This window comes from Anomalospiza imberbis, chromosome 3, assembly GCF_031753505.1.
Source record: "Anomalospiza imberbis isolate Cuckoo-Finch-1a 21T00152 chromosome 3, ASM3175350v1, whole genome shotgun sequence".
Lineage (NCBI taxonomy): Eukaryota > Metazoa > Chordata > Aves > Passeriformes > Viduidae > Anomalospiza > Anomalospiza imberbis.
In genome coordinates this window covers 97483111-97505307 of record NC_089683.1, presented here as the reverse complement: position 1 = coordinate 97505307, position 22197 = coordinate 97483111, and the positions used below count along the sequence as shown (strand labels likewise).

General features: G+C 41.4%; 1 protein-coding gene and 2 long non-coding RNA genes across 4 annotated transcripts in view; 1 reads left to right on the top strand and 2 right to left on the bottom strand.

Annotated features, from left to right (window-relative positions):
- CNIH3 (cornichon family AMPA receptor auxiliary protein 3) overlaps window positions 1-15397 on the bottom strand; it is a 44470-nt gene extending 29073 nt beyond the window's left edge. For both annotated transcript variants that reach the window (XR_010997667.1, XM_068185924.1), the window contains exon 1: window positions 15229-15397. Coding sequence is in view for 1 of the 2 variants with exons in the window: in XM_068185924.1 (XP_068042025.1) it covers window positions 15229-15309 (81 nt within the window). In the remaining variant the exon portion in view is untranslated. The remainder of the gene's footprint in view (window positions 1-15228) is intronic.
- LOC137471520 (uncharacterized) lies at window positions 15074-16018 on the top strand. The gene is made up of 2 exons (XR_010997670.1): window positions 15074-15298; window positions 15813-16018. It is a non-coding gene; the product is annotated as an uncharacterized lncRNA (long non-coding RNA).
- Window positions 16019-18099: 2081 nt separating this feature from the next.
- Window positions 18100-22197, bottom strand: part of LOC137471518 (uncharacterized) — a 30929-nt gene continuing 26831 nt past the window's right edge. Inside the window, exon 5 of the long non-coding RNA XR_010997668.1 lies at window positions 18100-18412. This is a non-coding gene — a long non-coding RNA (uncharacterized lncRNA). The remainder of the gene's footprint in view (window positions 18413-22197) is intronic.

Genomic DNA, 22197 nt, shown 5'->3' with positions numbered 1-22197 from the left:
AAGCAAACAATAATAAATAACAATGCTTTGTAGTTATAAATCTGCCTCCAAGGCAATGAAGGTCTTAACAAAGGAAAATATAATTTCCATTTTTTATACAAGGGAAAATTGAAGCTCAAAGAAATTATTTACAGAATCAGTGGCAGAAGAACCAAAGCCTCTGGATTGTTGCACCATATAAAGTTTAAGGGAAAGAGAGAATACTGTCAATACACTAATAACATGAGAAGTGAAACCATGGATTTCTGCCTGATTATTCTGCTGTTGTTCATCCCTAGAGCAGAACACTGCTTTAAGCAGAGCCTTTTTGGATTAAAGTTGCAAATGGTTTAAAGTCATTCAAGGGTAGAAAATTGTTCTATTTGTCAGATTTCACACTAACAACTGTATGGCATTTCCTAGCTCTACTTTGCTTGAATTTCACATGCTACCACCATCAAACAACCCTCCACACAGAAATCCAAAGTGTGGCTCCATCCAGTGCTGCACAAAAAAAACACCCGAGCACCCAGTCTATATCCCTTTACTGAATGCTACATTTAGGACAACATGATTTAAACTTTTTAGGCTCTAACTGGAAGCTCAAGCTAATTAAAGTCATGAAAATCTTTGTGTAATTTCTCAGTATTTAAGCCCGATCCTAAGGCTTTTCCAATAGAAAGTCCAATATGCAAATTTAAAAATGCATAATCTCCATTCTGTAAACACAACTCAAAATTATTTCCTACCTACCTATGGGAATATAGAGGTATAATTGTATTGCTCTAAGTAAATACTGATGAAAATCCATAGAGGAAAGCACTTTTGCTGAGAGCATGTGTGCACAAACATGCCAGCCTACACTGCTACATTTACACCTCTGTTTTCACCTGCATAGATAAAAACCATGCAAGAGAAAATGTAACAAAATTTAAAAACACCCTGACCCCATACAGATGGAAAAAGCAATATTACTACATCAGCTACACGAAATCAGATTTCCAAGCCTGCAGTGAGGTGCAGGGGAAACCACTAAGAATTAAGAATAACTATTTGGCAGTCACCTGAAACACTGCACATCTATTAGTACAAGCATGAAAAACTGCATCCACATTGTGAAAAAAAGACATAAATTTATCTTCAGGAATACAACCACACTGTACAGAGCTTTGAGTGTCTTGATTAGAAAGTTACTATGTCCATGGTACCACTTATTATTGCAACACTGCAGATCCCAGTTTGGAAAAGCAACCTGATTCTTGAATGTAATGAATTAATATTATTAATTTTGACAAGACCACTAAAAAACCGTCAGCAACTGCAAAATTCTGTTGTGCACACAATGTTTCCAGAGGGATGATTTGACAAGCATCTATTGACAGATTTCTACAACTCGTATAAAATGGGCTTTTAAAAATAATTTCATCTAACTGCAAGGTGAACCAGTTTTTACTGGCTAACAACAGGATTCTGGCCGCAGATTTCACTTGCTCACTACAGATACTGAAATATCTTCCCCAGTCATCCTGAAACTGAGATGTCAACCCCCTCCTGCAGCAGCGAGACAAAAGTCCCACTGATTCACAACAGACAGAGATGACCTGTGCTTTTATCACAACTTTATACCCACTCGCTGTCTTCCAGTGTACACCAGCTGAAATCCAGCCAGACAAAATTCAGCTGTGCACATATAAAGTGCATTTTGTTAAGAGAAGGAAGACAAGCAGCAAGCTGTGCAGGAGGGATGATGCTAATATAGCTGTACAGAGCCTGTTTCTAAATAGGTTAATAGTTTTGCTCCCTGCAGCTAGAACACATTTCTAAACAGACCGCAAGCGGAGGAGGAATTTTTAAGGTATGTCCAGACTGCCATCCTTCCTTCTCTCCCAAAGGATTTCATCATTTTGTTGTCACGATTCTTCCTTTTTTTTTCTTTTTTTTTCCCTTAAACCTTACTTTACTGCATTCACCACAGGGAACCAGTTCAGAAACCAGCAGTGCTCTGTGAATCAAACACACCCCACAACTCACCCCTCAGTGGGACACAAACACTTGCTACCAGTAAGAAGAAAAAAACCCCCACATTTTCAATTAGTACCTAGACTGGTGAATACACCACATTGTTCTGAACAAAATGGAAGGTTTTTTGTGCATACAGATGCAATACTTCTGTTTAATTACATTTGGTGTGATAGAAACTATTCTTCTACCTCAGCTGGCTGAAGACTCCGTGGGTCAGTGGTAAAATTAATGTCAGGGTCTGAATCAAAGGCAGCAGGTATGGTTGGCATTCCCAAGCACTTGCATGTGTGCTCTTCTCTTTTTTCCAATAAAATCTTACAGAGGATTTGACAGTGTTTCCCACCAGCCCCAAAGGCACAAAATCTATGCATCATTATGGGCTGGGGGAAATACAGGTGGAATCTCTGCAGCAATAGGGAACAGAGTATAAATCTCCCACACTCCTTGTGCTTTTGACACAAGTATGCCGCCAATATTCTCTTCCTGCATATGGTCTCCTCCTCCTACGTTCAATGGGGTATTTAATGTGGATTCCTTATAAAACAAACAGGTTTTTTGATTTAGATAACAAGATCAAAACCTTTTAAACATTTCAGTATCTAACTGCTTCTGATCTCCTCAGTTCAGCACCAAAACACCAAGGTCAGTTACTCACCAAGCACCAGTGACATCAAACTGACATGTCATTACTGGGAATGCTGTCACTTCTTAGTTAGGTATTAACTTGATTTGATGGTCAGGACTTGAAAAGCAAACAATCTGCAACAACAGGATGCCCAGTCACAGCCACACATTCAGCAAACTAAGAAAAGGCATCACAGAATCACAGAATGGGTCAGGTGGGAAGGGACGTCAGTGTGTCCAGCCTCCCTGCTCAAGCAGGGTCATCCCAGAGCACATGGCACAGGATTGTGTCCACGTAGTTCTGGAATACCTCCAGTGAGGGACACTCTACACCTCCTCTGGCCATTCTGTTCCAGTGCTTGGTCACTGCACAGCAAAGAAGTTCCTCCTCATAGTCCAGCTGAACTTCCTGTGCATCAGTTTCTGCCCATTGCCACTTGTCCTACTGACTGGCACCACTGAGAGGAGTCTGGCTCTGCCCTCTTGGCATCCTCCCTTCACATACTGACAGACATTTGATAAGGTCCCCTCTCAGCTGTCGCTTCTTGAGGCCGAACAGGCCCAGCTCCCTCAGCCTTTCCTTGTAAGGGAGATGCTCCAGTCCCTTGATCAAAGCAAAGGTCATCATAACAAGGTCATACAGATTCTTGCACCGACTTCTTCTTCTGTCCTGGAAAAGATGTAAACAAGGACCATATCTGTAGATAAGCTGAACAAGCATATGTATAAATTCAGGCCAAGACTTCACTCCTAGTCTTGATCTCTTCAATGGGCCAAGAGGAAATGATGGGAGTTTGGATCCAAGCTTTTCAGCTGAGGTGTCAAACTGTGGTTCTGGTTTAGGGAATATCTAGTGCAGATGAATTGGTTTGCAGATCCCCCAGCTAAGCAGGGGGAGATGAAAGCAGTGTTATTTTCTATCCATGTCCAGGAGGGGCTGCAGAACTCTGCTTTCAGCACAAGAGCACTGTTTTGCCCTTGCTTCTCTTTGTACTAAACTCCATATCAGCTAAGAAAACCCAGTAAAAAATGAAACAACTCCGATGTATTTCTCACAGCCTCTGTATCACAGATGCATCACTACAGATTTGTACATCTGCTACTTGCATAGGCCAAATTCTTCACTATCCAGTTTTTTCCACACCAAAGTGGGGACAGGCTAGACATGAGTTGGTAAAACACCTGTACAAGAGGCTGGCCAGGTGTAGAAGGTAAGAGGAAAGGTGGTCTGGTTACAGTGGTCCAATAGCTGGTTTATTCTGTCTGGAAGAAGGTAACTACCTACCTACAGATGTGAGAGGGTTTAATCTTCTGCCCTTGTTTTCCCTCAAAAGTACAAATAATCTCTAATTTATCTCACCTTAAATTCAGTGTGCTTCCATGCAATGTTTCTACTTGCCTTTTAATTCTCATCAGAATTATAGTATATTCAAGGAGAAACACACAGATGCATTACAGCCACAAAGCTCCATCTTCATAAATTATTCTCAAAATGAACTGAAGCACTTTTTCTATTACTTAACAGCTCAAAGCTGATAATCCAAAGCTAGGAATAAACAGAATGTTTCTACAGAATAAATTCAGGGAAAGGGTAGTAAACAGATGGGAAAATGTACCAAAATAGGTACAACTAAAAAAAAAATATTTGCCCCAAAGAAGATGGTAAGAGAATGAGATCAAAAGAGAAGATTCTTTTCAATATCAGTACATAAAAGTCACGGGTGAGAGACTGGCCAGCTGGCTGGTGCTGTCTCTAAGCAAGTATCCAATCTTATCACCATAACACAATTTGTTCTTTTCTTGAGCTTCCAAAGACTCCTACATATTGCTACAAGTTATTATTTTGATATTTTAAAGTTCTGTTATGCTGATACACGCTTGGGAGAAGAATTACCTTCCTTTCACCTACACACTCCTTAGTTTTCCTCTCATTGCTGCTAATACTTTTCCCCCCTCTCCCGTGTTCTCCATTCCTACCAGTAGCAATTTATGCACATTCACCAAAACCCAGGAGTCACATAAAGGAATCTGGGTTCTACCACTTCAAAATCTGTTTGAGTATGTCACACATTACACCATACCCACACAGAAGACTCATGACACGGGCTGTCCAAAACCATCCACCACCTGAATTAACCATGCCTTCTGGATTCAGGCAGCCTCTTCTGCTCAAATAATTGCCTCCCAAATGAGAATGAGAACACAGCAATCCTCTCTCTTGTTAGTCCCCTTGCTCATACATGGATTTTCTTCCTCTCATTTCCTCTTTCCTTCTCCCTGAAGTCCTCCCTCCCACAGTTCCATTTTCCCCCTTCCCACATCATTTTTATTCCCCATTACCCACTCAGCAGTGGGGTTCTACTAAAGCTGTCTCAGAAAGAAGCCCGTGGGAGGCAGAAATTCTGCTGGATCTGTGCTTCCTGACTTTCAGTGGCACAGTAGGAGCCCAGGTGGACCAGCAAGAGGCAGGACAATGGAACAGGGGCTCTTCTAATGCAGGCAGCATCAGGCAGGGATGACCATGTTAAAGACCTTCCCAAGTTTTCTTTCTTTGCCAAAAAGAGGCCAGGCAGAACTTGGAGGAAAAACTCCAAGGCCAAGAGACACACATATGTGAAATGGCCTTCAGCCACACAGCTGTGTTTGCAGGACTAAGGCAAGGGGAAGCAATAAAGCAGCACTGGAGCTGTGGTTGCAGAAAAGAGGCAAGGGGAAGGGACACAACAACATGTAGAAGCGATCAAAAATTGAGATTAAAAGAACAGCAACCTGAAAAGCATCCTCATCTGTTCAGCAATGTTCTCATAAAACTCCTTAGTTTAATTACAGGAGCATGATTAAGGATAAGGATACATTTCAGCATAGCTCCAAACAGGCTTGTCACTTGGATGATCAGCAAATCAATTTTCTAAAGGATCTGCTAATAGTGTTTATATAATACTGAGGGAAGAACAACTCTGAAGCACATGCAATCAAATTGATTTCAGGGGAGCCTTCATTATGTTTACTTATAAATGCCCACTCTGTAAATGTATAAAAAGTTTCTAGTTAGATGGTGATACAATGTGAACTATTTAGCCCAAACTCATAGCGTGATAAAATAATACTGCAACAGAAGATTGACTAAACAATTACACACTTGAAACCGTGACTCACACACAGCGTGAAGATAGTTGGCATTTAAATGCATTTAAAAAATCAAATGTCATTCTATTAAAAAAAATGGTGCTTCTATCAACAATGCCTGGCACTTGCACACTATCTAGTATGAGATAATTGCAAGGGCTATAAGTTACTAATTATCACCATTTTACTGTCAGTTTCCTTAATTCTTTAAGCTTTGGTTTCTCCAGCAATGTGCTTAGACTTCTGGATGTATTTTTAAAAAACCTAACCTATATTTGACAGCTAGAATATAACATGACATGCAGAGATACAAAAGGACCCGAGACCAACTCAGATTTTTCATGACCTGTTACATTGGTCAGGGAGTTGCAAGCCATGTACAATAGGAGAACTCAGTGATGGCACTACTTCTTCATCTCCCTTATGCTCTGCTTCACGTGTTCACATTATCAAAACTGAAGCCACAAGTTCAGCACACCTGCAGTATCTTGCTGAGAAAACCTACTTCCATTGTAAATGTTTTGTGATTTTAATGTAACTTTCCACAATGACAATCCTAAAATAAATCCTTGCTTTATAGCAATACCTTTTCAATGGGAAGGGGAGAAAAACGTAAAGACTTTTGTCCTGCCTTCACAAAGTACATTGATGGCTCTCTGAATTTAAACCTACCCTTTGTTTAAAGCCATTTCCTCTTGTTCTGTTCCTCATAAAAAGTCCCTCTCCAACTCTCTTGTAGGCCCCGTTCCAGTACTGGAAGGTGCTATAAGGTCTCCCTGGAGCCTTCTCTTCTCCAGGCTGAACAATTCCAATTCTTTCAGCCTTCTCAGGGTGCTCCAAACTGTTGAGCATCTTCATGGAACTACTCTGGACCCACTCCAACAGCCATGTTCTTCTTATGTTAGGGATTCCAGAGCCAGGCACAGCACTCCAGGTGGGATCTCATGAAAGCACAGTAGAGGGGGAGAATCCCATCCCTCGACCTGCTGATCACACCTCTTTTGATGCAACCCAGGAATGTTTGGCTTTCTGGGCTATGAGCACACCTTGCCAGGTCATGCTGAGTTTCTCACCCACCCCCAAGTCCTCCTCAGGGCGGCTCTCCAACCATTCTCCACTCTGGCTGTATTTGTGCTTGGGGCTACCCTGGCCCAGGTGCAGGATCTGGTCCTCAGCCTTGCTGAATGTCAGGAGGCTCACACAGGCCTTCCTCTCCAGCTGTCAAGGTCCCTCTGGATGGCATCCCTTCCCTCCCACCTGTTGACCACACCCCATATCCTGGTGTCATTAAACCTGCCGAGGGTGACCTTGGCACGACTTTCAATGTCACCAGAGAGGTTTAACAGCACTGGTTCCAATTCTGACCCCCCAGGAACATCACTTGTCACTGGTCTCAACAATCGAGCTGTTGACCACAACTCTGAGAGTGCAACTATCCAGCCAATTCCTTAACCACTGAGTTATCCATCTGTCTAATCCATGTACCTCCAGTTTAGAGGCAAGGATGTCATTCAGGTCAGTGTCAAATGCTTTGCTCTAGTCCAGGCAGATGACACCTGTTGCTCCTCCCTCATCCACCAACACAGTAGTCCTGTTGTAAAAGGTCACCAAATTTCTCAGTGTGATTTGCACTTAGTGAGGCCATGTTGGCGGTCACCAACCATTTCTTTCTTTTCCATTTGCCTTAGTATGGCATCTAGGAGGATTTGCTCCATGATCTTGCATTCAGTTTCCTGGAGTGGGTTCCACAGAAGTTAGCATAAAACTTTTCTCAGGGGAATGCACCACGAGGACGACATAAAAGTCAGAAGCTGTGCCACAGAAATTCCAGCCATGTGTAAAAAAAAACAATGTTCATAGTGCAATGAGTAAAGTACTGGAACGAGTTCCCAGACTTGCAGAATCACAGAATGGATTGGGCTGGAAGGGACCACAGTGGGTTTCCTGGTCCAACCTCCTGCTCAAGCAAGGTCATCCCAGAGCACACGGCACAGGACTGTGTCCACATGGTTCTGGGATATCTCCAGTGAGGGACACTCCACAACTTCTCTGGGCAATCTATTTCAGTGCTCACTTACTTGCAAGTAAAGAAGTTCTCCTTCATCTTCAGGTGGAACTTCCTGTGCATCAGCTTCTGCCCATTTCTTCTTGTCCTATTGATTGGCACCACTCTAGAAGAGCCTGGCTCTGTCCTCTTCACACCCTTCCTTCAGATACTGACATTGATGAGGTTCCCTTTCAAGGCAGAACAGGCCCAGCTCCCTCAGCCTTTCCTCAGAAGGGAGAAGCTGCAGTCCTTTGATATCTTTGTTGCCCTCCACTGGACCTGCTCCAGCAGCTCCATGTCTCTCTTGAACTGAGGAGCCCAGCAGTGGACACAGGTCTCCAAATGTGCCTCACCAGGGCTGAGTAGAGAGGCAGGATCACCTTCCCAGACCTGCTGGCAACAGTTTTCCTAATGCATCCCTGCATACCATTTGCCTTCTTGGCCACAAGGACAAACTGCTAGCTCAGGGACAGCTTGCTGTCCAACCAGACTCCCAGGTCCTTCCCCACAGAGCTGCTTTCCAGCAGATAAGCATCCAGCCTGTGCTGGTGCCTGGGGTTATTCCTCCACAGATGTGGGACCCAGAATTTGCCCTTGCTGAACTTCAGACAGTTCTTCTCTGCCCATCTCTCCATCTTGTTGAGGTCCTTCTGAATGGCTGCAGAGCCCTCTGGGGTATCAGCCACTCCTCCCAGCTTGGTGTCACCAGTGAACGTGCTGAGGACGCATCTGCCCCCTCATCCAAGTCATGGAAGGGTAAGTTAAACAACACTGGGCTCAGTATCAACCCTTAGGGGACACCACTAGTGACAGGCCTATCCTGTGCCATGGATTACAATCCTCTGAGGTCTGCCATTCAGCTCCAAATGCACCTCACTGTCCACTCATCTACTCCACGCTTCCCGAGTTTGCCTACAAGGATGTTGTGAGAGACAGTGAGGAAAGCCTTGCTGAAGTTGAGGCGGACAACATCCACGGCTCTCCCCTCACCCATCCAGGCAGTGTTTAACCTCTCCACCCATGGAGAGTTCATAAGTGATCTGGACAGGACCTTGAGCAGCCTGGCCTAACTTTTAAATTAGGCCTGCCTTGAAGAAGAGATTTGACTGGATGATTTCCTAGATGCCTTCCAATCAAAATTATTCTATGAACCTTTTACCATTTATTTTAACAGGAACAAGACATTTCTGAAGTTGTAATTACTATCAAGAAATACAGGAACCATTCTGTTAATAAAATTGCTTCTTGCTCTCTGCACACCATCACAGTCACAAGTTGAATTTTTAACAGGGAACTTCCAACTGTGAAACCCTGGAAGGTGACCTAGTAAATCAAACAGTATTTGACATTCTTCTGCCTTTACCCCATCAGCTGACTCTGCCCTGTGACTCTAAGTGACTCTTTTCAGAGTGAAAATAAGAATAATTCTAACCTGTTTCATGTGAGAGAGATACTTTGTTTCCACAGAAATTGGAAGTGTATTCCAAACTACAATCGCCAGAAGAGTAAGCCTCCCAGTATCCCCATTTTACAACTTAAATGAGTTCCATGAACTCATTTAAGTTGTAAACTTAGGTTAATGAAACCTAGTTCCACTTCCTGGTAGATTCACCTCCAGCTGTCAGCAGCCGCACTGGTTATAAATGAGGGGCATGTCACAGGCACTGACAAAGAGGAATGGGTCAAAGAGAAGTCTGTTATCTGTATGGAAAACATTCTCTGCTGAGCTTCCTCCTCCTTCTGAAAAATATTTTGCTAAAGGATATTTATGTTGGGGTGAGGGTAATCCACTAAGCCGAAGGTCTGAAGGCTGAATTCAATGTTTTAAATTTGGTTTAATGTAGTATGTGGTGGCTGAATAAACAAACACATGTAATGAGCTATAAACTCATGCCTCCGACTCAATCTAAGAGTTAGTCATGGTCTAATAAAATATGACAGCTATATTGCCTTGCTTATTAACAAGCATAGCAGTTACTTAAAAGCACTAGAAATAGATTCTTTACCAATTTGGATATAAATCCCTTTAGTAAGTAGATTTTACAACTAATCCTAAGACCACAAACCCCTCGGATATGTGACAACTAAATAACATTTAAATAGCTCTCTGCACATATTGTGGGAGGCACGAGACTCCACAGAATAATTTATTTTACAAAGATAATGGAGTCACTGTGACTTGTGAGGCATCCAGAATTACAGCCAGTGGCAAACACACACAATTTAAAATCTTTCTCCAAATAAATCTCATCATGACAGTTCAAACAAACACAGAGATCCTGCTTAAGTCTATGCTGGAGCCCATAGACTGACTTCTATGATCTTTCTAATTATTATTTAAGCATGGCAAGGTTACTAAACTGAGATATACCTCTTTCCCAATATAAAATATACAGTTTGCTCCACAGCCTGTGCTGCCTGGCCTAATATCTGTCTGTCAGCATTAATGTGACAAACTTCTGAAAGAAAAGTTGTAAGGGAACTGTCAACCTATGTTATAGCCAGGGCAATCTGGCTGTGCTCTGTCTTTGAAAAGAGTGGAAATATCAGACTCATTCCTTAAACTGTCCTGACTATAAAACCTTGAGGGACAATGTGCTTAGCTGCTTAGGCAAGAAAAGACATTTTCAAGAAATATGTATAACACACAGCAATAGCATTTGTGCTCCCCTTCATCAAGCCTTAATCTGATTTTATTTTTAAGCACATAATTATCCAACATACTCAGAGAAATGCATTAATGACTCATTAAAGAACAGTACTGAACTTCAATATCTATAAAGAACTCAGGCTTGACCAGAAGTCTGTAAGGAAATTACTTTCTTTTCAAGACAGGCTCTAAAGCATTGCAAAGAGGTTAAATTGAGATGACTGATAGCCTTCACCAGAGAGAAGAACATGTTCAAGTCAGATCATAGATCTCTTCATAGGTTTCAGGTAGGGCAGAGCTCGCCTCCAAACCTAAGTTACAGAAACAAAAAGACACAGATACACAGAGAACAGTGACAGATCAGCACACAGCTTGTGACCAAAGTGTTTTGCTCAACTGAATTTGCTATCAAGCCAAACTTATGTGCTTTTTATGTATTTTCAAAATTAAGGCTGTACAATTTATCACAAAATATGCTAGGAATTTTATGAGGAAGCCTAAGTAAGTCAGAAACCAAACAGTCACCAAATTCTACATCCATAACTCTTTGAAAGCTTTTGAATTTTTTACCTGCGCTATCAAAACTTGAGTGCTAATAAAACACAGACCACATCACCAGGACACTACAGTGACAAAAAACAGAAGTGGCACCACCTCATATGTGTATAGCATCTTCTGTCAGAAAGCAAAGGCATTTTAGGAATGGTCTTAAATAAAGTGACAGGCAGTACTTGCAGTTTAGTTCCATTACTCACACTTAGCAAATGAGAAAACAAGGCATATATAACTTAAGATGTCTGATAAACATAACACACAAGGCCATTAGCAGAAACAACACTGAATACAGATTCCAAGGGCTTAATTCCCTGGTGTTTGCAAAAAAAGGATGTTTTGATTAAAACTACAAGTCAATATTAGCCGATATTACTCTGTTCAGTCACAGCCTACCAATGTTTTTAATTATACTTGTGAACTTGTAACTGTTAAGTGAAACCAAAGTTATATTACGGTAGTTTAACAAGATTAATACTATCCTCACACTTCAAAAGAAAAATAAGTTGGTGTAGGGGGCATAAACCAAAAAAGCTCCATCTTCTACTGCTTTATTCTCCTTATACTTGGCTCAAGTAGCTGCCATTACTTTCAACACATACCACTCTTGTTGTGCCTAAGGGCTGTTCATGGATTCATCTGTGTTCATAACTACATCAAAATACTCCAAAAAGCATCCAATGTGGTACAACTTCTCAGGCTAGTACTGCCAATTTTTTCACTGGCATGATACCCCTGATACTTTCTGGCAATCCTTAGGTTATGAAGCAGTCACATGCAAAGATATGCTTGTATGACTTGAAAAATAGAGTGTCCACCATGGAAATTCTTTTCCTTTTAATAGTAATGTTCTTGGTACTTATGAATTGTTTTGCCGTGGCATTATAAGATGGACCACTTTGAAAGGCTCTTTTCTTAAAGCTTTCCTTTAAATAACCAATCTCAAAACAAGTATTTTCATCTTAAAATATCACCAGAAGGGAAGGACTCAGATTACTCAAAACCAATATGCTTTAAGAGAATAGAGTGCTGCAGGACTCAACACAAGCATATCCCCTTTTAACTGAGGACAAATAAGGCACAACTTGGTCAGCTTCAGTTAACTTCACTTGAGACAAAACTTAGTGGAGCTACACTGGAAATGAATGTGGTGTGTCAAGTCTTGTCGGGAGCTCAAACAGACTTGACACGGCTCAGTTCAATGTCAACAAGAAGCTAAAATCTTAGTTCAAGATCGTTTAGGAATGGAATAAAACTGATTAGTGAAAAGCTGTAGATAAAGAAGAAAAAGAGCTGAGGACAGCAAAACCAAGTGTCTGTGATAGCAGGAAGACTAACACTGTTCTTGAGCTTACAAGATCAGATGAGGATATCCAATGATGTAGTTAGCAGACCAAATTCTGCTGTTAGTTGTATCATGCAATTCTACATGGTGTTTCTAATACTGTGACATTACACCTAATAAACCTACAGGTAATGTGGTCACTGAACAACCTAAATGCTGTAAAAATTCCTGTACCACAGAGTGTCACATTGGTTTAATGTACTACATGAAGATTTTGAAGTCCTTTTCTTCCATTTAATATATATGAGAGAAATTAGAGCAATACTACATTAGGATAATTCTTGTGCAGAGTTTAAACAAATGTTTCTGATAATATCTAATTTGGTTTTATTGGGATGTTTTTTTATGACAGACACCTCTGGCTACCTATACAAGAAAATCACTCAGAGGCTGGAAAAAATTATAATATATTCCAGGTATCTGGAGGACTGTGTTCATTTTGTTCACAATTCCTTTAAAATGCTCTGACCAGCTTCATTCTATCTGCTTCCAAAGAGTAAAGAGCACAGGAATGTATAAACAGTCTTTAACTTCTTAGAGGAAAGGCATCAGAAAAGCACAGTGTCCAAAAATAAAAATCCTCATCTTACTCTCTTGTTTTGGTTGTGAAGTTTTTATTAAACTTATTAGATCAATATGAATGAAACTCATAATTCATCTGACTTGCCAGCAGGAAGAAAATAAAGTTTTATTTGATCCGCTGTTAAATCATTCCAGATATATGTCCAAACCTCATTCAGCTTCAGGTTAGAACAACATCAAGTCTTATTCTTTAAAATAATGTACAAAATATAAATTCTTATTTTCAGAAATCTTCCAAAGTGATAGAACACTCAGATTATTCATCAATTTACTCTTAGCAACAGAATGTTTAAAAAAAATAAACAGGATAATATAATTATCCTCTGCAATTATTAGAAGCTATGTACAATATATTTACTGTCCCTTACCAGAATATTATAGTGGAAGAAAAATCAGGTCACAGAGAAGGAGTAGGAGTTTTGTTTCTTGGGAAGATTTTCACCACTGAGATGTTTAAGGTAAAAGAAACTCCTATGACTCAATACATAACTTACAGAAGAAACCAGACTGTACCAGTTCTTAAAGAAAGGATAATAAAAATCCTTGTGTTCTGTGGATAACATGGACACCTAAAAGTTTATTTTGGCAGGGTGTTAAATCTGTAATTCTATTACCTTCCTTCACAAACCATGTATTTTAATAGAATTTTTCTGTTTACTAGAAAAGATAGTACCAATTCTTTCTCTCTTACAACAGAAGAGCATTTCCAGCCATTTTCCATTTCAATTCCTCAACAAGTTTTCAACAGATGTAAGAAACATGTAGTCTAAACATATGTGTATTGAGAAAAGGTTTTCTTTCCTAGTTACCTTTACAGAGCTCTTGTACTGAGGGACTGCTCTCCATGAGTTTATAGACTGAAAGTTAAAAAAATGTTTCACTAAGAGTAAATTTGCAGTAACTGCACTCATTTATGGGAGAATAATTTGCCAGATTTGCTACAAGTCTTTTATGAATTCACACGACAATAACTCCAGACTCAAAAGAAGAGGACACAGTGACAGACTTCAAACACATAAAACAACCATTAAAATTGCTGCAGTTCAATTTGTTGTTAGAGATTCAAAGGAGAACACACTTCTAACTCTAAGCCCCTTGAGGAAGCTGTGGAGTTCTCACTTTTGGAGACCTAAAGATTTGCAGAAGAGGAGGAGAGAAAACATGAGCAATAATCTAAATTTTACTACTCTTTTTTTCAGAGTAGTGCAGTAGCTGGCTGCTAGAGATCCTTTCCAGCCTTGCAGTACTTGACATCACAACAGCGCTTGGCACTAGCATCACACCTTGTAACATTGTTACACATCCCTCGAAGAATAAGTAAATTTCAAAGCATTCTTGCAACAGAAGGATTTCTTTCAGAGTGCAAATACAACTAAGCTAGCAGTTTTACTTCCATTTCAATAAAAATAAATTCTGCAGTTCCCTGGCTTATTAGTCAAAGGAGGGTTTTTCTTTTAATCATACTCCATCAGGTAGCTGTAGAAGCATCCACTAGTCTCGCTCTATTTTCCAACTGATCCTGTTCCATCCTGAATGCTTACAGCACGCAGTTATCGTGTAGCACACATGAAGCGTAATTAATTCTAAAATATGTAACAGTTCAAAATAATTGCAAGTTATGCACTAGAATGATTTCACATCTTCCGAGTTACACGTTTACGCCTACCACAGACACCCGGCGAACAGTAAGGAACGAGCAGCAACCCTGTGGAGTTAAATTAACGAAGGTGGACCACAATATGCGGGTCATGTATCAGAAGAACGAGAGAGTTTCTCATTCAACTTTTAAGGAAGTTATTAATGTAGTAATTACTGAAGAGAAAACACCGTGTCTGCTTCATCAGATACGGGGAGGTTTCCCGTCCCAGCGCTCCGTTCGCAGGCGAGAGAAGCAGACGATGTTACCTGGAGAGCTCCCGCCCGGGCGCGGCCGGCGCTGAGCCGCGGGCAGCGCCGAACTCCGCCACCAGCGCGGGGCCGGGGCAGCGCTCAGCCTGCTCAGCGAGCGCTCCGGGCAGCGGGGCCCGAGCTGCCACAGTCCCCGAGCTGCCACAGACCCGTGGCCACGGCTCCTTGCGCTTACAGCAATGTAATAAACACCGTCCCCCACGCAGAGGTCTCACGGTAAGCTCTGTCCGCCCTGGCTCCGCCGCGGGACGCTGCGCCCCGGCTGCCCGGGCGAGGGGATGCTCGCCCCCGCCTCAGGCTGCCCCGCTTCCCCGCTCCCTCACGGCACCGGCACTCTCCACACCGGGGCTGGAGCCGCCTCCAGCGCGGGGACTGCGGGGCTGGGGTACTCACATGCCAGATGGCGAAGAAGATGAGGGCGGCGCACAGGACCAGCGACAGCATGTAGCAGAAGGCGGCGAAGGTGAAGGCCATGGCGGGGAGAGCCCTCCGCGCCCCCCTCCGCCGGGCGGGAGGTGCCGGCGGGCGAGCGGCGACCCCCGGAGCGGCAGCGCGGCGAGCGGAGCGGGCTGCGCCGCACGCACCCGGGGCCGGGCGGCCGCCGCCCCCCGCAGCCGCGCCCGGGCCCGCCCCGACCCCCGCAACGCCCCCGGCCGCGATCCCCTCCCCGCGGAGGCGCCGCGGAGGGCGGCCGCCAGGGGCGGGTCCCCGGCCGGTGCGGGGCGGGACGCGCTGGGGGCCCGGGGCTCGGCGGTGCGCGGCTGGCGGGGGCTCCTGCCGCCGCTCGAGCGTCTGCAGAGAGAGCCGCGTGTTTCTGACTGAAATCCTGTCACGACAGCATGAGAGGAAGGAGCGTAGGCTGGGATCAGTTCAGGCCAGATCTTGAGAAGATAATTATGTGCCTAACTTGAAGTGCTTTGATGGGGGCTTTTGAAGTTTTTTGGTTTGTTTTTCTTTTTTTTTTTTTTTCCTTTCAGGGACAGCTAAAGCGGGTGAAGCACACCCCAGGCTCAGTGGGTGGACCAGCGGTGGAGTGTCCATCCTCTGAGACAGAGGGGACAGGAACCCAGCTCATGAACCAAAGCAGAGTAGCTCAGCAAAGCAGGATCAGTCTGCCCTTTCCCATCAGGTGAAAAAGGCATTTACTGTTGGAGTAAACAAATTAAGCCTTTCTTAACCGCCACTGCTTTCAGGTATACGCAATATCCAAATTGCTGAAGTACATATCTAAAATAACAAAGCAAAAGCAAGCTCCTGCCTTCTCTTATTTTTAATGGATGGATCCATTCGTACCTTGTCTTTAACAGCATCTACAGTGTCTCCAGACACAACTTATCTGTTTCTGCAGATCTGGTTTAGATTTACCATCAAAAGTTCTTCCTCTTCTTTGGAGCACATCAGCTGGCACAATACAGCAGGTTTGCAAGCAAAAAGTTTTCATGAGAAAATATCAGAGAATCATCAGAAGTCCCATTAAAAAATATCTTGAAAACCATGGATGAAAGTTATGTATTTGAAATATCATTACAAAACTGAAACAGAATTTCAGCTCACAGCATTTTTTTCATTCCTTTTATGGATTAAAGAAACTCAGTAACAACACTGTTTAGAAATTTGCCAGTGGTCACCTGTGAAAGTCAGACTTCACAAGAAGTCTGGCACAAGAGAACATTATTCCATCAAAGTCAAGTCCAGTGGAAGCTTTCTTTGTAAATGTTTCCAATATATTTTTGTTTAAAAGTACAGTATATAATTTGTAACATAATATGCACTTTTATCCTGAGGAAAGAGTGTTGATTTGAATCAAGAGTCAAGGCCAGTAATTAATAAACCAATGAGGAATAAACTGATGGATCTAACCTTTCATAACTGAGCTGCTCCAGACTGTACATGTGGTCTGATGTTTTAATTAAGAAGGACAGAACATGGCAAATAGAAATGAGATTTATGTTATACAGGGATGCAGTAAACCTATTTATTGTAATTATCTGACCTTTTAAACTTTTTGTACCTGAAATCCTGTAGAGCATATACTTGTGGAAGTAAATGGTTTGTTCATAACCATACATTTTGAAAAGAGCAGTAAATGAGGTACAGGCATAATCTTTGAAAATATTTATTTATTTATTTTGCCATGGTTACTTTAATAGCTGGATATATATTACCCATGCTAAGATTCAACACAGAAAACACCTGATGCTTCTAAGAAAATGAAAATAAAACATTTCTTTCTGGAGCACTTATATGTATACACCTCCACAAATATATATGCATACATATGAAAAATATAAATTTACTATAGCTATCATAAAAGACTGAAACAGGAACAACTTAAATCTCAGTTTAGCAACACACTCCAAGGTGAAAATTCCCCTGTTTTTCACTCTCATATTCATTAATAATCCAGCTATTTATTTGAAGCTCTTCAAGTAGCACACTGGCAAAACACTTGTTTCTGATTTTGCAAGGAGACAGTTCCACAGCCAAAGACTTCCCAGATCACAGAGGCTTTCCTGATACTGACTTTGAAACATACATTGCCCCTAGCCATATTGCTAGCCATTAATCACTGCTAGTGGCTGTCAAATTACAAAAGATTCTGACATACAGTGAAGGCAAGAAATCCATAAAGATGTATTTACATCCATAAAGATGTATGTACATCCATAAAGATGTATTTTTGTCTTACTGAGTTCTTCTTACATAATACCATGAGAATACCTTAATTATCCTAATCTGTTTAAGCCATGGAGAGTGATGAAAAGACATACCCCTCACTCAGTACATCTCTGATTTGCACTCAGAGATTTGTCTGAGTAATCACAAAAAATCTTCCTTATCTCTATCTCGTTACAAACTCATTACAGCTCTCTGTGGTATGAGGACCTCACAGCAGGGAGCTGTTTCTTTGTCATTTATGAATGAGACTACTGCAAATCGTGAAGCAAAAGGTGAAAATAATATGGATGTGCCTGACTATTTTCTCCCTGGTTTAAGCCCCCGTGAGCACAGCAGGAACACCGGTCTGTCTATTAGCTCCTCATGCACTTCCATGGTCTTCGTCCTAACCTTCAAATAAACTAATGGACTTGATCTGAGCTGCAGGAGAAATTACAGTCCAGCACCCAGCTGTGCTCCTTTGAAATGATGTACAGGACAGCAGCCAGGATGGAAGGTGAGGGTGGAGGGTGTGGAGCTGAGACCTGCAGCATTATGTGCTCAAGGGACCTGGAATGGGCAAACCAGATAAACGCAGAGCATAGGATACATATAAAATATATTTTTGCCTTTATGAAAAACTGTTGCTTTCAACACCTGTTATTTTAACACTTCTTGAGACCCATGTGGATTTCTACTACTAGAAATAAAACGCTCAGAGGTTCTGCAGCACTCTCAAGAAATGCAGTAATTCCTGCTCTCTGATGTTCAGCAGCTCATTATAGCAGCCACAGTCTCAGATTTAGCACCTCATCTTTCACTCTTCCATCTTCAAAATCTCACCAATGCTCCTGCTTCCTCCATGGTATTCCCAAGCCATTTCCAGAAGGGATTGCTGCTCTCTCTCTGTGGCTGACACCTGTAACTCAGGAATGCAAAAGAAAAAATAGTCAGAAAGCTGAACCATGAGATGAATTGCTGAAAGTAGAGAGTCGGTAAGAAATGGAAAGTAAATTTTGTTCAGACTGATTTAAAAAGAGTTTGCATTCTCTCCTCTCATCATTAACCAGAGACTCTTTCTTTCAAATATATTTGATGATGGGTACACAAGCTTGACAACAGTTCCTAGCACAAGTTTTAACACGAGCTGGTTTTGTCCCACAGTACCTACAAACAGATCGTGATGGTACATATGTAAACCCAGTGGAGAAAAGGGTTTTACAAAAGATTGTGAGGGCTCTTGCCTTCCTTGAGGAGATTAAATTTTGGAATGCTAGTTATCCCTCTTTGGATTTGGTGCTTGTAAACAGAAAGAATTTCTCTTTATTTTGCATATTTGTTGAAATATATGATTGCAGTACAGTCTGATCCCAATTTTGCACATAGTCATCACAAGCAGATAGATGGTGGTGCTGCATTTTTACAAGTAGTAATGAGATGCTGATTTTCACTCTGCAAATATGACCATAGCTCAAAGCACGAACAGGATCAGGGACTTTTTTACTTGAGGATGGTTTTTTACTTTGTGAGGACCTCTATGAAGGGACCATAAAAATTCAGTCACTAGGTAAATAATAACAGAGAACATCTGGTGAGCAGCAGACAGCCCTCAAAAACAAACAACGTCCAAATGTGAAAACAGATTGTGAAAACAGATTTAACAGATTCATGAGTTCAGGATGTCCTTACATTAGCAGGTCTCAGAGCACTTGATTTTGTGTGAAATGACCTTTTGTGCTAGATAATGAAAGAATTCGAAGGTACTTAAAGAAATTTCCAGTGGCTAATTTACAGAACAGCATCGGAGATGAGAAGGGACTGCTAATGAGTCCTTTCAACTCCCAAATAATTACCACAACTGGATAAACCTAAAGGACAAATCTTTATAAGGCTTGTAGTCCCTGAAGTGGGAGGCTAAAATCACCATAAATCCACCCACAAGGTGATACACCCTCAGCCAAAGTAGTTCATAGTTTTAAGATATATATATTATTGCTACATTATTGTTGTTTAAGTGTAACATGTTACTGAATGAATGCCTTTTAGAGTAAAAGCCATTATATTAATTATAGTAGAGAACTCTCATTCAGAGATTATTTTTTAATAATATATGTGACTCTTTCTTTTGTGAACCTTAAATAATACTAAATTATTTACAATGCTTATATACAAATTGCCATCATTGGGCTTTACCACTAATATCCCACAGAGATTAATAGAAGCATTTCATACCCTTGTGCATCATTATTTCAGATTATCTGCAGATTCTAGGTGAAATTACTCTGTTATTTCATGGTCAGTTCATTTTCAAAAGGTTACCTCTGCAATAATAAAGGCAAGTGACATTTTGTTAATGAAGTCTCATTTTCAGATACCAAGAATAAGATAGTTCACAAACCCACTGATAATAATCTCATTTTACTGCCAGCTGTTCCCACCTTTTTTTGTAGGACCTGGATGAATAAATTTTAAATATATTATCATAAGATCAGAGAAAAGTTTATGTCAGAAGGGACTTCAGGCCATCTCTAGTCCAACCTCCTGTGCAAAGCATTGACAAAGGCAAAGTCAGGCTTATTGCTCAAGGCTTCATCTGGACAAGTCTTGAAAGCCTCCATGGACAGAGACAGTCCAGCTTCTCTGGGCAACCTGTTCCACTGCCTGTTTCAGGTCATCTTCAGCAGAATTGTCAAGTCCCAGCCTGTTTCATTGCCAGGCCTTATTCCCTGCTTAGTACACAAGTTTACATTTGTGCCTGGTGAAGTTTGTAAGGTTCCTGTTAGGCTACAAACTCCATATTATAGAAATCCACTTTTAAAAGCATGGATTAATACGCTATACAGAAATGTTCCTAAAGAGCAAAGACTGTTCAGAGCATGACACTATAGTTGCTTTGCTCCTACTGCTCCCTTGCCAGCCTGTATCAGAATTACACAGAATCCCACTTGTGTCCATAATGGCCACTGGCAAAACTGGGGCTTTGGGTTTGCAGCTCAGATCACCCAGCTGAAAACGAAGTGATCTCAGTAGTGTTCTGTGCCATGCTCTGATAACCAGCACCACAGAGGCAGGACACACATGCTGATTTCTGCATGTCACCAGTGACCTACTAGCAAATAGAAGAGTGTTTATCATCAGGGAATCTGTGACTTTTTCCATTACCTGCAGGGTTAGTGGAGCAACTTTGTGAGCATAGGTACCATTCCACCTCTTATTTCTTAAGATATGCTTTTCTCCTCTATTACTCCAGCCTCCTCTGTCCCTCTACTGCACAGTTCTTTCCCATTAGCCTGTTTTTCCCTTATCTTCTTGTTAGCTCATAGTCTCAGCCTGGTCCATCTACTGCCTCTCACTTCCACACCTCCTCCAAATCCAGCTTTTATCTCCTGGGAGCTCATCAAGACTGCTTCCTCACCCATGATGAAATACTGGACAGGATATTAATCCCCCCCAGAAAGACACGATCTCTGCCCTTGGTTCCAGGACAGAGTAGAAAAAGCGAGTGGGAAAAGCAATTGCAGGGGAGGACCTGCTTTAAAGTGAAATGGACTGGGAAAAGGATTTGCTTAATTACAACACATCTCTAATGTCTATGTGTGGAATTTTCAGAAGGATTAGAATTAGACAAAAACCATAATTATTCATGGCAACAGTAGAAGTCATCTTCATCATACAAAAGTTACCTCCTTCCAGATGTGAAATCCTTCCAATACATGGAAGGCAGGAACCTTCCATAAATTAGTAATGAGATTTTCAGCATTGGCAAAATAGCATCTGTATGTTTTTCCCAAGAAGATTTTTCTGAACTGGTCAAGACCTTTAGTCTGGAGGGGAAGCCAAATATATAAAAATGGGAGACCATGAAGGGAATAGAAAGTAAGGGAATATCTGAAATGGTCTTAATTGCCTTTGACATTACCTATTTGCTTCAAATGAATACATGGAAAGCATACAGAAGTAATTCTTGCTAACATTGCTTAATCCTGCCAAGAAGGAATTTAATTTGTGTCTGTGCTGGGGAGAGAGTGGGTTACAACTTCATCAAGTCTGAATAACTGAATCCCATCAAAGAAAATAAAAAAGAATGACAAATTTTCTTAATAAGCTTTCTCATAAGAAATCCTTCATTAGTCACTGAAGACCCTGCAGACCTCTAATAAGAAAATTTGCATAAGATATGCATTTGTCCAAACACTGAAATATCATTCTGGGTCAGATTCCTCTAATTTTGGCAATGTTTCATTTTTTCCCACCCTGTAATACTCTAGTAATCTCCAAGACCTGCTGGTGCTCCCACCCACTGCAGGCTGTATCAGATCACACCCCATGGCTCCATCACTCTGAACAGAGATGCCAGAACAAAGTCAAATATGCAATGCCCTTCAGAAGTTCTCCTTCTCAGAGGATGATTAAATTATCTCCAATTAAACCAAATGCTCTTTCTCTTTGTCTTTCCGTACTGAGACTGATACTGAATGCTCATCCCTGCTGTCCCAAAAATAACAATCTGTTGCAGAAAACCTAGACCTGGTGTCTTTGCTATAATTTAGGAAAAAAAACAGTATTCCACCAAACTGACATATGTGTTCTCAGTGAATTAATGGTCTTAGTCATTTTTAACTTGCATGCATAAATGAATAGCTACAATATGGTCTGCATAACTAACAGTGTTGACTAATGAATATATAAACATTAAATTATGGC